At 27.0% G+C, this 17,820-nt stretch overlaps 1 protein-coding gene across 14 annotated transcripts in view; it reads left to right on the forward strand.

Moving 5' to 3' along the window:
- LOC132921992 (uncharacterized) overlaps window positions 1-17,820 on the forward strand; it is a 302,827-nt gene that overhangs the window by 252,829 nt on the left and 32,178 nt on the right. For 8 of the 14 annotated variants that reach the window (XM_060985267.1, XM_060985266.1, XM_060985268.1 and 5 more), the window contains 3 exons: window positions 4,806-4,985; window positions 15,865-16,326; window positions 17,652-17,804. In XM_060985267.1, coding sequence (XP_060841250.1) covers window positions 4,806-4,985; window positions 15,865-16,326; window positions 17,652-17,804 — 795 coding nt within the window. The remainder of the gene's footprint in view (window positions 1-4,805; window positions 4,986-15,864; window positions 16,327-17,651; window positions 17,805-17,820) is intronic. The other 6 variants (XM_060985273.1, XM_060985274.1, XM_060985275.1 and 3 more) reach the window with 3 other exon arrangements.

A 17,820-nucleotide genomic window follows, 5' to 3' on the forward strand; every position in this document is an offset into this window, starting at 1 on the left:
AAGTTGTTTTTAGTTACATATGTATGAATTGAATTAATGTATCTAATTATGAAGATTTTCAAATTAATATAATATGACTATTATTCCGTAGCCATGTATGACTCATTCAATGTTATGATATGTATAATGATTTAGTGGTTTAAAATAATTTAAAAAAAATAATTAGATTGGAAGCTAATTTGATTTTCCTCAGACGTCTTATTGATGGCCACGTAGACTCTCCTGAACTATTAGCCCAAATTAACTTTAAAGTTCCATCTTTTCATTCTCGTCAATTAATTATTTTTTCCTTACCTAAATGCAATACCAACTATGCAAAAAACCAGCCACTATATCGCATGATGAGTATAGCCAATAAGGATCCATCAGCACTACTATATTATTAACTGTTTGTACTTAATATATAATATTACAATATTGTAATTTGGGCATGTCCCGTATTGTTATAAAATAAATAAAATAAATAAATTACAAACACTTATAACCACATGTATACATATTAAATAATATACATGTAATGCAAGCATGTGGTTATATAAAATAATTAATCCGATAAATACAAATATTAAAACAGTTTTTATCCATCTTGTTATATGCATTGCCCAAACTTAGTTCTGTGAATTGGTAAAAATTACATTTTGTAGTATCTGAAATCAAAACTTGTGTTATTTATTATTTTTCTTTTTCAGAGCTAAAGGACAACATTACTAGTGATTTATCCACGATGTTTTAAATGATTTATTAGAATATTAATGGTTCTCTTTCTGATGTTTAATCTTTAATTAGGGAATAGGTTATCAAATACGAGTATGTGAGTAAAAATACTTTTGTATTTTATTTTAATATACTACTTTATCATAATATAGCATAATCATATTATGTTATTTAATTAAATACATCAATTTTAATATATTATATAGATGTTATTGATAATAATAAACTGGTAAGATTATATGTCTGATAGAAGTAGAGAATGATCAGTTTTATGATTTAGAATCATCATGATATTTTCGTCTCCTTCGTAGTATATCAACAAAAATAAATTCCGTTGAACAATATAGATACGAATTTTAAAATTTTTAATATTTAAACAAGACATAATATTGTTTTATTGCTTAGTCTAAGCGTATGAAATAACAACAATATAATGTAAATTACAAGTATAATAATTTACTAATTCTGGTATAGTAAAGGTTTTTAGCACATTCTAAAAAATATTTACCGAATACTTAATCGTTTCTAATAACTTCTAGTCAATGTTACATAGGTATTAGAAACAAGAGCCTATTTATAAATAACAATTATTTATTATTTGGTACATCCATTGCCTAGCTAAAATCATATGGAATCATATGAAACGAGTAAAATTCCTATTACTATAATTAATGACGGTGCTATAAACATATGTTTTAAATAATATTCATACATTTATTTTTACATATTAATCTTGAAAATCTAGTTAACAAAAATAAATATTTTCATTAGAATATATCAAATAAATAAAATAATACTTCAAAAATGTTATTTTTTTTCAATTATTAATACTCTTGGTTCTTTTAAGAAATTATACATATTACAGAACCTTGAAAATGACTCTTTATTTATAGAAGTTAGTTAAAAATAACAAATCCATCGAGCTGTACAAAATATTCCTTGGAAAATCTATATTTGTGTTATTTATTTAAATACTATAACATTGAAAAAACATTAGACTTAACTCCAAGGTGTACATTTTATACCAAAATATTCTCGTATTTATATGATATTAGTAAAAACTGAAAAATTATTTTTGATATCCAAAAACTCTCGTTTTGATTTTTATAATAACAAAATGTTTTTTATTTACTAAAACTTTAACCAAACAGTTTGTTGTTTTTTGGTCGTAAATAAGTTATAAATTTAAAATTTTGATACGTAATGAAAAGTACCTAATTCATCTAATTAATGATGACTATTTCATAATTTATGTATAATAAAATATGGAATTAGTTAACCGAGAATAATATTATGAATTGTTGCATTTACACGTTTTAATTGTTAAAATGATTGCTCTTTGTAAAAGAACTTTATTTTTATTATCTAAGATAATACATTATAATGTTATTATAACGAGACATAGTTCCATAAACCCTGCGTTAGTGACATTATACGTATGTAGTTTAGAGCACATACAAACAGATAAACCTCAATTTTTTAATATTGAATTCGGCTGCGTACGTAATTGGCATGGCAGAGAAAGCACCAGAGTGATGGTAAATATATACCACCCGTGTAACTTATTTTACTACCGACGATTCCGTGGTATGGTGACGGATAATAATAATTATATCACAGGTAAACAATTTAATAGGCGCTGAAATGCTAATAAACCCACCACCACTACTGCAAATATGTTTAACGGTAGGTATACTAGTCGTGTATTAAGTTATGCATAGAATGTCGTTCGACGATTAATACAATTTATGACAACGTATAAACATACACGTTATACGACTTTAGGATATTATACGGTTATGTGTATATACTAACAGCAGTTATAATAACACTTTAAAAAGCACACACTTCGAAAATTATACATAATACTTAAAACACGCATACTTCGTAAAGAATTTTTAGGAGTCTGATCGTACATAACACTACTACGCGATAAGTAACGGGTACATTAAGCACATACAATAACAATAATAATATATATATATATATATATATATTAATCCCACAAATATTGTAAAAAAGTTTTAATAAAAAATGCGTAATATTTTTATCTCGTACGTAAGATGTTGTGAAAAGTTTTAATCACATTTTTAGTGTGTTAATCCTAAAAAAGTGTTGTATCAATACAATAATAGACTTCCCCTTCCCCTTGCCCGCCAATAATTCTAACAACATTATTAAAACCTATTAAATCATAGTTATGCAAATATTAATATTTTTTTAATTTTAAACTAAAGAAAGCTCTTTAAACTCGGATTTTTCAAACACCACTTGTCGTACGAATCTTTTTGTTTTAACGTGTGTAACGTGTGTTATTATGGAAACCATCGTTTATGTGAAAGATAGATTTGTTATGTATAGCTCAAGAAAGTTTAGATTATCTCCAAGTCTCCAACGTAAAATAGTTTAAGAATATATTATACTTGAACCGTTTGATTTCCGATAAAATACGATAAAACACGATTTAACATAAACAAAACATATTATCTATATAATATAGTTATCTAAAGCAATAGTCTTTATTAATTCTATTTGCAATGTCTATAATTCAATAATTCATTTTAATTTCGTAAAAATTACTAAATGCATAAAAATAAAATACAATAATGAAATAATTAATATGGGTATTGGTCAAAACTACAATTTCTAATTTCGTACGGATCATTTTTCAAAATAAAATAGTTATTTTTTCGACGAGAATTCCTTGCAATAAGTCACATTATGTTCAATTTAAAAATAAAATTAACTCAATGCACCTTTGACACATTAATGTTATATTAAAACACGAGTATAGATAAATATACAGAGTGCTACTTAAACGTATGACAAAAATGATGAGTACCTAAATAATTTAAGAAATATACTCATGTCAGCAAATTATCAAAAATCATATTTTTAAAAAAGTTATTACGTTCCAAATTAAATTAATCAAAAAATATTGATATTTTAAAAAAAATTTAAAAATACACTACTTGACTTAGATCAATCTTTTTACTATCAAAATTGTTCTTATAATTAGATTCACAAATTTGTTATTTTGAATTTGTCCAAAAAAATTTAAATCAAATTTAAATTTTTTTATTTTCAGTACTAAAAAATAAACATAAAAAATTAAATTATCCATGCGCTAGGGTCTCTTAATGATAAATAAAAAAAAAATTGAAAATATTAATTAGAACAAAAGTTATTCCAAAAGTCAGTTCTATCTGTTACACTCTGTATAGGGGAATAAAATAAATCGAAAAATCATATTTATGATAAAGTTTTAAATACTTCTCACTTTTTATTCAGTCAATTTTAGGTTTAAAGACATATTATACTAGATAAATCAAAACGATTCAAAAACATGGCTGTTTGAATGTTTTGTATCAAAAATAGAATCAATTAAAAATAAATACAAGTATCACTGACTGTGCATGCGTTTACGGGTAAATTTAAACATTATGAATCTCTATATTAAGTACCTACCGTTCCTATCTATTATGTAGTTTTTATATAGTTGTTATACTAAATTTTAGTTTGAAATATTTGTATATGCTATACTTTAGCTCTTGTGTGCATTGATATTAATAAATAAATAAATTATCCCATAAATATATGGTTAGGCAGAGAAATTAATGTTCCCTTTAATTATTCACGAACAGAAGATATGACATATATATATATGACTCGTATGTCATAGAATATATTATTTAAAGCGGTTTTTTTCTTGATTTTTCAGATCATTTTTCACATTATTAATACATTGTGTAAAAACAATGGTTATATTTTGACTTTTAAATTTACAGTTAACACATTTATCTAATTTTCAGTATTTGACGTACATTGCTCGTGTAGCCACATTAAAACAAAATCAGCTATTGATTCTCAATATCGAGATCACGTGATTATAACTTGATCTCCCTTTAAATTAATATAGAATAATCGTATATTATGATAAAATTTAAAAAATAAATGAATATTAGTACAAAGGTCTCAATGTTATAGTAATACTATACCAGTAATACATATAATACCTGATACCACATTATCACGCATTTGTAAACTCCTATTATAAGTAGATATTATTAATGTAACTCGTGAATTCACAGGGCACACCAGGCAAGGTCTTAAATGTCGAGTGTGTAAGATGAATGTGCACTTAGACTGCCAGGAGAAAGTTACCACCCGGTGTCAGGTGAAGTCGCGGCTATTGCGCCGTCAAAAGTCTACGTCTGAGATCGAGACGAAGATGGCGGCGATGAACGTGACGGGCCGCGACGACGACGAAAGTAAGCCATAACATTTATTTTGTACTTATCAATACAATAATAATATAATCAACTATATACAATATTACAATAATAATTGTATTATTATATTATTATAACTATTACCATGACGTTATATTATTACATTGACCATGCCTCAAACCGAAATAATATTACAGGACGCACGTAGGTATAATGATTATACTGCACACGTATTAATTTATAGATTAGGGTGAAACTAGATAATATGATACCAATATTTAAATTAAATGTATTTAAGTGTGAAATCGTTAACTCTTCCAGATTCATTCTATATATTACCTAATTAAGTTACAGTCATAGTTTTTTTTTTTATATTATATAAATTATATTTAAAAGAGCTGCAATGCATTGTTTTACGCGTTCTCAGTTATTTTGTCTTTCATATTGTACTTACATGCGTGTGTTCGTATAACGCTTATACTGTGTACGTCCTGTATAATATTATATAAATTACGCGTATATATATATATCTTATATCTTATATACGTTCAATAATACTCACCATTGATGTACATATTATTATTATTATTATTATTGTTGTTACTATAACTTTATTATACATATTATATATACACCCCACTCGCGAAACAATGAAGTGTTATTATTTTTATTTTCATTTTTATTTTCGTTATTATTATTATTTAATACTTATTATTACTAAAAAATTCAGCTTTCCAAAGTCGTTGTGTACATACAATTATATGTACATATACGTTTTATACGTAGTAGGGTTGTAAATAACGATGAAATATATATATATATATTATTCTTACAGACTTTATCATTATTTCCTGTTTTTTTTTTAATTATTTTTTTTTTGTAAAAAAACCCATGCACGTTGTTCGGTTTGATTGATGTGTTTTTATATATATATATATATATTATATTTTTTTTCTACTTTAAACAATTGTTTATTTCCTTATTTTATATATATTATATAAAAATACTTATTACCTATCGTAGGTACCTATGTTTACAATACAACAAAATAACTAAATTCCTAACGTTCAATGTATTAATAAAACTTAGGTGCAGGTTTTTACTGTTAAATTATTCTCTATCATCGTTATTATTATCACCACAACCATCGACTATCCTACAAAAATTAACAAATACCCAAAATAGTATTATAAAATTAATATTAGTAAATAAAATACCTAATCGTGGTTGTATAATATATATGTATATAATTTAATATTGCTTGACATACTAATAAAATATTTACTTTATAATGTTTTAATAATATACTATAATATACTATATATATATATATTTATAAATATAGTATTATACCCATAAACGGTTCGTTGTGGGGCAGTTTCGACTGTATACGTTTTGCATAATATAATACACTACTAATATCTACTTCCTGTTCACCACTATCCATTATGTACGATTATATTATTATAATCATACACGCTCCTCTTTAGTGGTGTCTGATGCCACTGATCAGGTTCGTCATGTTTTATAATTTTTTCATTAAAATTGTGGTAGGTATATGATGTGTAAGTGCATAAGTTTTGTAGCAGTGCAAAAGTATTTTTTTCAAAAATTCTAAAATATCTCACAACTATAGTTGTTTTAACCCTTTTTGTTATTTTTTAACCCTATTATTTTTTTCCGTGTAACAATATTATTTATTATTCTCAAATAAGTCGTATCCAAAACGAATGTGGTACATTTGGATATGCTAAAAGTTAAAACAATCTAATGTCAAACAGAAATGTCCACTGCTACTTCATGATATATCCTACTCTTGGATATTATATTTTAACAAGAATGATGCATTCTATTTAAAAAAAAAAATGTTATTTCTCCCTCTCTCTACTATTTATGAATGTATCTGATAATAATCGATGGATATGCAATATTTTGTAAACCAAACAATATTTTTCAATTAAAACTAAACGGTTAAGATTATGTTCTTGAATTTAAATTTAATCCGTCGTTGCGTCACGGGATTATTTGAAAACAAACTAATTGCAAAAATGTTACACCATATAGGTCACCAAATGGTGGCCCGCGATCACATTTTATCCGGCTCACACACAAAGAATAAAAACACATATTATGACAACATTATATGTGTTATTATTGTAAATTATTATTTTTATTAAATATTATTAGTTGTTAAATAATGTAAATATGTACTTAGAATTTTGATGGCCCGCGAAAAATTTTCAGATTCCTAATGTGACCCTTCAAAAATATTAATTGGTGATCCCTGGCTTACATAAACCACAACAGTATAATATTATGATTATTTACATATATACGTATATATCTCTGTGTGTATTTAGTCGTATATTATTATAATACATAATATACTCGTCCTATTTTCGCAATCATCTTTGACGCAACCTACTCTAAATAAACAGATTGACCTGTTCGGTACTGGTTGTTGTGTGGTATAGAGAGATCTATACCAGGGGTGGCCAACTTTAATAGACTTGCGATCGACCTCCGAGATTTTCTAGGTTCTTGCGATCGACCAAAAAAAAAAAAAGGTTGTCAATAAAAAAAATATGTATATTATATATATACATGCGTGTTACACTTCTTTTATTCCATATCTGTGTATAATCTCGTTTTTCATAGCTATTTTGCATTTTCTAAGTATAATTTTTATATTCGTTGATATAAAGATATACAAGTTTACAGAAAAAATTCAAAAATTCAAGAAAATACTAAAGGGAGTCGCAATCGACTCAAATTCATCTCGCGATCGACTGGTTGGCCACCCCTGATCTATACTATCAGTTTCTTTATTTTTATCGATCACTATATTATAGCTATCTTAGATAATTATTTTACACTATTATGGAGATAAAATTTATATATTACAGCTTTAAATTTAACACTGGTGATTTGGTTTTTATTTAACAATTTTATTAATTAACACTAAATAGTTAAAAAATTACTAAATTAATATATATTTTTATTTAAGAAAATGTCTAAAACGTTGTACAAATTAGCTATTCAGAATCCTACTTTTATATTTTTATAACTTTCTCACTCTGAAAAAAAATCAAAACAAACAATAATATTTTCATAAAAACTGAAGTTATTTTAAGAAATCATTGCATATTATATATATTAAAAATTAGTATAAATTCAACCGCTACATAACTTACAAAAAAATGTTATTCAAAAACTGAACATATCATAGTCATTTCACGTTGTATTAAGTAATTAAGTAATTTTCCTAAAATAGTAGATGATTATGATTATGCTAATGTCCATAATTAATACAGTAGCTTGAGAACTTAAATTTGTTTGTCTCTCAAATAATTATCATACATAAACACACAATAAAGATTTTATTTATCGAGTTTGTTAAAATTTCAAATTTGCATATCAAACACACGATATATATCTATATATTTCAAGTCTTTTAAGTATTTAGAATAAATAAAAAAAGTAGGTTAGGTTTCAAATGCTAAATCATACAATATGTATCAAATGAGTTTGTGACTTTCCTTTTTGAGTTCCATATGGTTTTTAATTATGTCATTGATTATTTATTTCATATACATTCGCATATCGAAACGAATATTATTTTTGCTCCATTATTAAAAGTATTAATACGTTTATATTTATTATATTTGGTTGATTGATTACACAGATATTAACTGTAAATTACTATTTAAAGTAAATTAATATATTGAAACATTTAATATTTCGTCTTCTTTTTCTTCTGCTGTCGTTCAAATATCAGTCATCCAAAAAACCACAATTTCTGCTGATTTTCCAGGTGTTGGTAATTTTTCATCACAAGTGGTCCTTATTAGAGGTCATTTCAATATATATTCTATTGACTGTGTTTCATCACATTTGTAGTAGGTAGTTTTTTTTCCCCCAATATGTTTCATTTTTTAAGTGTGGTTTTGCACCATCAAACTACTATTCTTAAGCGATTTAATGCTTTCCATTCAACTCATTTCCGGTCTTTTTATATAGGCAGCTCTTGTTTTATTTCCCTCGTGTGTTTTAATCTGTTTTCTTTCCATTTGTCGATTATTTCTTTTTCTGGTAAGTCGTTTATTGGTTGGATTATGGTAAGGAAACTCTTTCTAAATTAATTTCGCGATATTCGTAAGATTTTTTCTGTGCAGTGGGTGACAGAGTCGTTAAGTTATTAATTGTATCTTTCTATCTCTGATGTAATCTCTATCCAAATATCTGGTGAGGTTAACCCCAAGAGTACTTGTATTTCCGCAATCGGTGTTTTGGCTTAAGGCAACCCAAAATTATCTTTCATGTATCGTTAAAGCTATGTTCACCTTTTTTATATGACATGATCTGGCCCGTGTAAGGGTAGCGCATTCAATTATTGAGTAGCCTAATACTAGTGCTGATCTTATAATGTTTACATCCGCTACTCATTATGCTCCTGTGAGTCTTCTAATCAGGTGTTTTTTTGCATTTGCTTTTTGTCTTATGCTCTTAATCCCATGTTCAAATTTAGTGAAGCAAAGGTGTTTTGTGTGTTCAATGTTTTCGATCTGGACACCTTCCCAAATTACTCTTATTATTCGTTTTGTTTTTTTATTTCTTTGATGAAAAGTGTATGCTTGAGTTATGTTTGGTTTTGGTTTTAGACTGTTATTCTTGTAGTAGGCTGACATGTCCTTTAATGCGTTGCTAAGGTAACCGGTCAATTAGGTGAAACCCATTTCGGTGAACGGATATATTGTTGAAATTAAAATGCAAGTTGCATTAATAGTAATAGTCAATAATTAGAAGATATAATATTTAAAAATGTAAAAATATATTATGCATAATATCCAAAAATGACTGTTGCAATGACTAACGTCTAACAGTTTAACTATAATAAATATCCGTTCAGCAATATATCCATTCACCGATACATCCTTTTTCCTATGCATCAATTCGCAGAAAATGTTTCACCGAGATGTCGTAAGACCCGTTATTAAGAGTGGTTTATACATTTTAAACTAATTATTTGCAATAATCGCTACGTCATCAACATGTTTAAATCACTGGATTTCTAATGATGTCGATTGATCATTGGTGCTAATACGCTAATCCGTTTTTTGAGTCTTCCAATGGCTTTTCTTTCATTGCAGATTTTCAGCTCTACAAAGTACTTGTATTTCTTATTGTTTCAGAAATAAAGGCCGTTAGAATATTAGATTGTAGTCGATGGTTACTCGTACATTTTTTTTTTTTTTTTTTTTTTTTTTAAGAATTCTTGCGGTTAATTGTTGCGGTCGTAAGCCACTGTAAAATCTATAAAAACTGCACAATTAACCAATTTTTATCTTACCCATTTTCAAAACTGTGGTATGTTCAGTATTTGTTCAGTACACGACTTTCCTCTCCTGAAATCAGCTTGTTTAATTTAAAAGTTATTTATCCATTACACATGTGTTGTTATTAAGTATCAATTTTTCCATAACCTTGTATGTATTGCATAAGAGAGAAGAGAGGTTGGACATAAATTACTTGCCTCTGTGGATTATTTAGCCGATTTATTAGTGCTATTACTAGATTTTTTTTTCAATATTGATGGTATTTTAAAGTTTTTTTACTGTTGTTATCCATTTCTAATATCCATATTTTATTTTGTTATTCGAAGTTCTTTATCTGATCTATTCTAATTTTATCTCTGTCTGATGCCTTTTTTTTCTTTCACCTGTTTTATTCCCACGTCAAGTTTTTCTAAAGAAAACGGAGTGTATAGTATATCAGCTTTATCTTTTGGTTTTTTATGGCATTTTTCATATTTTAGAAATTGGTGAAACGTTTATATGTTTTCTATACTTTCAGATTTCTTATCATTCTTTATGATTTTAAACTATTTTGAATCATATTTATTTCACTTATTAATGACCTCTATTTTTCTCGTCGTACTTCTAATAGTTTTTATGTCAATGATTCTTTAGTGGCGATTGTTTCATCAGTAAAATAGTCATTGTTATTTTCTAATTTAGTCTTCGAGTAGTTTCTTGATTTCAGTCCACATTCCCGAAATGTAGTAAGTTCTCAATCTTCTTGGTATATTTTGTTTTGATATGTTTTTTTCATTATTATTAGGTATTGAGGTAATTTTGTTTATATTTTATCTTGATATCCAGTTGTGTTTTAAAATTTTCCCATTTGGCATTTTTAAAGTTTTAGCGTCTTAACGTAGTACGTTTTCTGGATGTATGAATGTATGATGGCATTTATCTGGCATGTTATTTTCCTATGCTGGAAATTTGGAATTAGTACTTCAACTTACTTTTTTTACTGCTGTTTAATAACAGTTTAATAAAATCACAAAAATTATGTATGGGTTACCCTTCTTTCCATCTGCTACTGTTGAACGAAGATAGGAGCTTTGTATCATGTACCGATGTTAGATCGTTTTCCTCTGCTCATTTCTCTACTTCTCCATCTTCATTAATTGATTTATAGCCCGAGGAGCTGTTATCACTATTAAAATTTCCAATTATGATTTTTGTTTTTTTTTTTTTTTGGTTTTCAAAATGTATTGAATTTATAAATTTAAATGGGATATCAGTCGGTTTTATACCGATATCTCCTTATAATTTGTAATTTCTGATGTGAAAATGTCTGTGCCATTAGTTTCTGTGTAGTTTGTTGAAAGGATCTTTAGATTACTTCTTTCAAATATCATATTCCTGTATTTCTTATGTGGTCTTTCTATTTCCAGCTTCATTACCCTTATCTTGGGATGAAAGAAGTTGTTCTTGTCTCGGTTGTATCTTTTGTATGCATTTTATGTCGTATGAATTTTTGTCATATCTTGTAGAATGTCGCTTTTAACAGTTTAAAATCCTTCAATTTTTATTAAAGTCGTTTAAGAGCTAGTTCTGAGCAGGAAGATCCGTTTTAGATTTTTAGGCGTAGTTGACATAGATATGGCTGGGACTTGAAATTCGTCCGGTGGTGGTAAGCTTAGATAACGGTAATAATATCTCTATTCAGGGAACGACGAGTGCAGATTCTTACCATGTCCTCCATATTTTATATTAAACAACTCTACCTAATAAACAAATACATTTAAATATATCAATTATTAGAACAAATAATAACTATTTAGTGTATTTTGTAAGTATACCTATAAAATTTGTTTTTTTGGAATAATTCTACATGTATTATTACTATCTAAAAAATTAAAAATGGCATTATGTTACTTAGAAAAACCATAAAATAATAAAGATATTTTTGTAATTGATAGTTTGACATGAATATGAGCATACTATAAATTTAAACAAAACAAATACATTTTAATTAAGTTCAATAAATCACAATTATGTTATAGATTGTTCTACCTATCGTAACAATACAACACAACATAGCAAGATATTTGAGCTTACTATATTATTCAACTAATTTTGTTGAACTAACATAATTCGTGCGATTTAAAAAGGATAAATTGATAATTAAGAAAATATTATATACTATGTTAGAATCCCGACAAATCAAGAATAAAGAAAATAATTAATGTACGCATACACCTAATGACGTGCGTTTAATTATACAAATATTAAATCCTATACACCTTTTATTATTATTTGCTTTTCACTATTCCATTAATTTCACTTTCCACCTGTTTGGTGCTGAATAAATACAAATTTATTATAATTTGTTAACTTTAGACGTTTATTGAAATTACTTACTTTCATAAATATTTGAACTCCTGGAAAATCAGATTTTTCCGTAGAAATAAGAATAAAATAATATTATGGATGGATCTGTTATATTATAGATATTATACCTGTTTGTTTTCAAGTATATAAGCGTTTGTGACGATGGATTAAATTTTTATTTTCTCTAATCAAATTTTTAATATTGAAAAAGATGTAGAAATAGAAAAAAATTATTTAAAGCCAATTTTGGTAAAATAACACACTATAAAATAATGTGGGTAAATTATACAAGTTTATGTTTCGTAAAATCTTTAAAAATTATTTTTATTTCCATTAATTTAATATAGGTGCAGTAATAAATACAAACAACTATTATTTTAAATTTAGAAAAAAAAAAGTAGAAATTAATATTTATTTTTGATAAATATAATAAGTATGCTAATTGTTTCCACAAATAGTATTATATTTATTTCAGTTTTAGATTAAGTCGTTTAAAAAAAATTTACTTAATTTATAAAAACCATAGAATATACAAAGATAGATCGATACTCGTAACTATACATTTCTTAAAACAACTTACAAGTCATTCTTATTCGATCACTATTCAGTGAATATTATTATTTTCATAGATATAACCAAATTATAGATAAATTATATTCATCATCTTCAATGTATTATAGTTATATCATGATCATGTAGGTATCAGAATATACTTGTCAAGCCAACAGTAATTCTTAAATCACTTAATAATAATATAAAACAATAGTGTTTGTCGAAATAATATATAATATAATATAGTGATCAACTTAAATAAATAATGTGTTTTGTAGTAATTGTTTACAATTATAATGCTTTAAAAAACTATGCATTTCATATCATTTTAGTAATACTTACAATATAGATCACGTATGAGTAGGGTTCTAAATTTGAAATTTTTAAATTAAAATATTTATTTCAAAATTGAAAATTTTACTGTTCTTGGAGTATTCCAATGAAATATTAAAAAATATTTTTTCTTCTTTTAAACATGTTTGGTTATAGATGATTAGAACTTATATATTGATTATCGACAGAAAATGGTGATAGTAAAATTTATGGATAAATATACACTATAAACGTTTAATATTTTTTTCGTAGCTCACTAACCAATAAATCTAAAAAAACATGCAAATACAACAAATTCCGAGCTCTAATCTTTATCATTTATTAATTGGATCCTTATTGGCTAATATTATTATTATATTATTATACATATTTTCTTTGTTTCATAAAATAAACCAACTATAAAAAATGTTAATTTCCAAGTTGACGTGACTATAAATTTTTAGATATAATAAATTATTTTTTTTATTTTTTATTGAAATGAAATATTAAAACTCTACGCATGCGTGTATGAGTCGAGATAAACTCGAATAGTGCTAACACGCCGTGTGTTTATCTTGTACAAATTCCGTAAATCGTATATTATATTCTTAAAATATATTATTTACTCTCTAAAATACGATATAATTTATTCTATAAAATAATGTAATTTCAATTTATTACTATTGAACATTTTAATCTTAACATTAAAAATAACAAAAACAATGGTGATAGTGAATCTCAAATATATATGGTTTATAATGCCTAATGGCCAATTATAAATGCTATAACAAACACATTTTTTAAAACATTATTATTTTAAATATTTATATAGATAATCATTTTTTAATACTATAATTAATTTCTATGCACGTATAACGATGATTGAGACATGAAATTATAAATTTAACGTTCGAAACAGCATTATTAGATATTTTTATATATTAGACATGTTTAGACATTTTGATATGTTAAGAATGTAGTTAAATTAGAATTTATTTTACAAATGTATTAGTTTTGAATAAAAAAAATGATTTAAAACTAAGCCCGCCTATAATGTTGGTGATATCATAAAAACAAAAGTTAATGTCACACAATAATTTATATTAAAATTTTCCTATTCAACATTTACAAAAAAAAAATATACATAAATGTAGTAATCAACTTAGATTTGTATAAACTTTAATTTACATACTTGCTTAAAAATCCTTACCAAATCGTCAGTAAATTTAAAAATCATACAAATTATTACCAAATTTTATCTATAAACGTCAATATAATAAAATATGATAGTAAAAATAATATACAGCTTCAAAAAAAAATACCTTAAATTTAAATGGTTAGTAGAGTTTTATAATGTCCTAGTAATTGTCCATCGAATTATACAAACAATATTCTTTTTAATTATTAAAAATAACTATGAATAATTTTATCTTACACAAATGCACATTATGGTATAAAAAAATCCATACATTTAATGTTACAAATAATTGAAAATTAAATTTAAAATACGTATATTAAGCGTATAATTAGTTATTTATACAACATAATTTTATAAGGTATTCTATATCTAAATGTTAATATTATCATATAAAATATTAATATTACAAATAAGAATAACATGCTGGGGATATTTGTTTTTTTTTTTTACTGAATATATTATAAATAATAACTTAAAAATATTTAGTAATGACTGAGGAATAACATAATGAATAACTAAATTGTACGTTAAAAATATTATTTATCCATTATTCTCATAGTTTTCAGTGACCTACATAATATAATACAAGATTGGCAGAGGTCATATTATTATTATTATTATTATAGGTACATAAACATATATCCAAAATATCCGAAAAGATCTTTACGATATTATAATAATAACTACAATACACTCAATACAGTATCGATATAATATAAATATATAATATAATGTATAGGTATCTGTTCCTTTTAATGATAATATTATGAGTTATAATCAATAATCATATAATATGATTTTAACCACCAGATCGCACGTCTTGCATACACGGCATACCTCTGCAATGAACGATATTTTGTTTTTAAATTTGAACGCATTGTATTAATATAATATATATAATAATAATAATGTAAAATATCATGTTCGATGTTTATGAATTTGCTTTTGACGAGTGTTTCGATTGTATACCTATATATACACGGAGTGGTGTGAAAAATTGCACAGAAAAAAAATGTTTGCAAATTTTTTTTTTTTTTTATTATTTCATTTTTGTTTGAATTCATATATCATATATATGTATATGTATATGCGTGTATATTATGTTGTTTCGTGGACGTGTGTAGTGTGCCTATTTTTTTTTTTTTTGTTCTTTTTTCTCTACCCGTATGCGCAGTAATTCCCGGTGCGGACGGCGGCGGTGGTAGTGGCGGTGCCGGCGTTGGTGGTGTTGGTGGTGGAGGAGGAGGTGGTAGTGTTGTTGGAAGTGTCAGTGGTGGCGGCGGTGGAGGTGGTGGTGTCGGTGGCGGTGGAAGTGGTTGTGCCATTGGTGGCAGTCTCCAGCAGCTAGATGGTGCGGGACAACCGGTCGACCAGGTTTACCAAGTGTTGAAACAAGCCGGCGAGATCCGCACGTCACCTAGGACGGGTGGTCCTTCCAGTACACGACAGCAGCAACAGATCATCGTCGGTGGACCGCCCACCGAACCACTGCCCAGATCGTCGCCATCGCAGCAACAACAGCAGCAGCAACAACAACAGCAGCAGCAGCAACAACATCACCCGCAGCACCCAAACAGTTTAGGTAGACCGGGAACCACGCTGAACGTCACGTCGCCGCCAATCGCATCCAGCTCAGGTCTGCACGACCGCGTGTGTGTGTGTATGTGTGTGTGTGTGTGTGTGTGTGTGTGTGTGTGTGTGTGTGTGTGTGTGTGAGTGTGTGTTTATGCGTGCGAGTGGGTACGTGTGTGCACGTGTACGTATACACGTCCACACGCGTAACAAATTGACTTGGACCAAGTCGTTGTTGTTATTGTTACGAGTGGACTTGATCCCCGTATTTTTGCATGCGTTTAAAGTAACACAGTTTTTGTCGTCTCTATCTATCACTATCTCTCTCTCTCTCTCTCTCTCTCGCTCTATCTGTCTGTCTGTATGTCTGTATTTTTCTCTCTATCTTTCTAGATCACTGCTGCAAATCACTGGCATCTGTCTTTATATAACAATGTATTACTTCGTAATGGCGGCGCGTAAGGAAGATTCAGCGATTGCATGTTGAAATCGTCGAATCGTCCAGACACGCCACCTACACTTATAACATTCAATATTATAATATTATACTAATATTATGTACGGTTATGTATTATACACGATCATGAAATTAATAATTGCGATATCGATTAACAACTAAAAGTTTAAATGTTTCTGTCACTTACCTGTCCAAACGCACTACGCGGAAGTATACAATAATATGTACATAACATTAAAATATAATATATTGTTATATTGTACAAGGTTTATTGACTAACATGATATTAATATTAATATTAATCTTCTTATCTTCGCTTATTGTTGCTGTAAATAACATTCACTATAAACGAAGATGGCGTGTCGCGCTTACTATTATTATATTGATGTATTGTAAATCTTGCATGATAACGCTTCTCGACTTTGGGCAAGCTGAACTCTTTTTTTATTATATTATAATAATATTATGATCTTTAATTATTTTAATACTTTTATAATTCGAATACATATATAGTACATTTATATGCGTTTAAATAAAAATATATATATATATATATAATATATATATATATAAATATATTATCTACAGGAGTTTATAGTATATAATTAATAATTATATATATATATGTTATATATATATGTTATATATATATATATATATATACATATACCAATGTATATACCTACGATCATAATATGAAATACATATTACATATTATGTAGGTATATGCAACCCTTCTCTTCGAGGATTATTTATAGCCAATATAGGTATTATTATTACAATTGCCATTGTTTTATTTTATTTTGGCTTTATAATAGCTTGGTACTTCGGATGGCACTAATAATAGTGTACCTATATATTAAAAAAAAAAAAAAAACCATTCGAAAATATTGCGAATTTCTCATGTCGCGATCGTGATTGTCCTATCCTAGCGGAATCACACGTCGTCGGCACGTCTTCGGCCTCCTGCAGACTCCCGGAATCGGCAGCACCCAGAAGGCGGAGACTGTTCGGCGGCGTCAAGAGCTTTACAATGTTCGGTGGCAGGTCCCAAACACAAGGCCGATCGATATCGTTACCCGAAAGTACGAATTTATATAA

This window comes from Rhopalosiphum padi, chromosome 2, assembly GCF_020882245.1.
Source record: "Rhopalosiphum padi isolate XX-2018 chromosome 2, ASM2088224v1, whole genome shotgun sequence".
Lineage (NCBI taxonomy): Eukaryota > Metazoa > Arthropoda > Insecta > Hemiptera > Aphididae > Rhopalosiphum > Rhopalosiphum padi.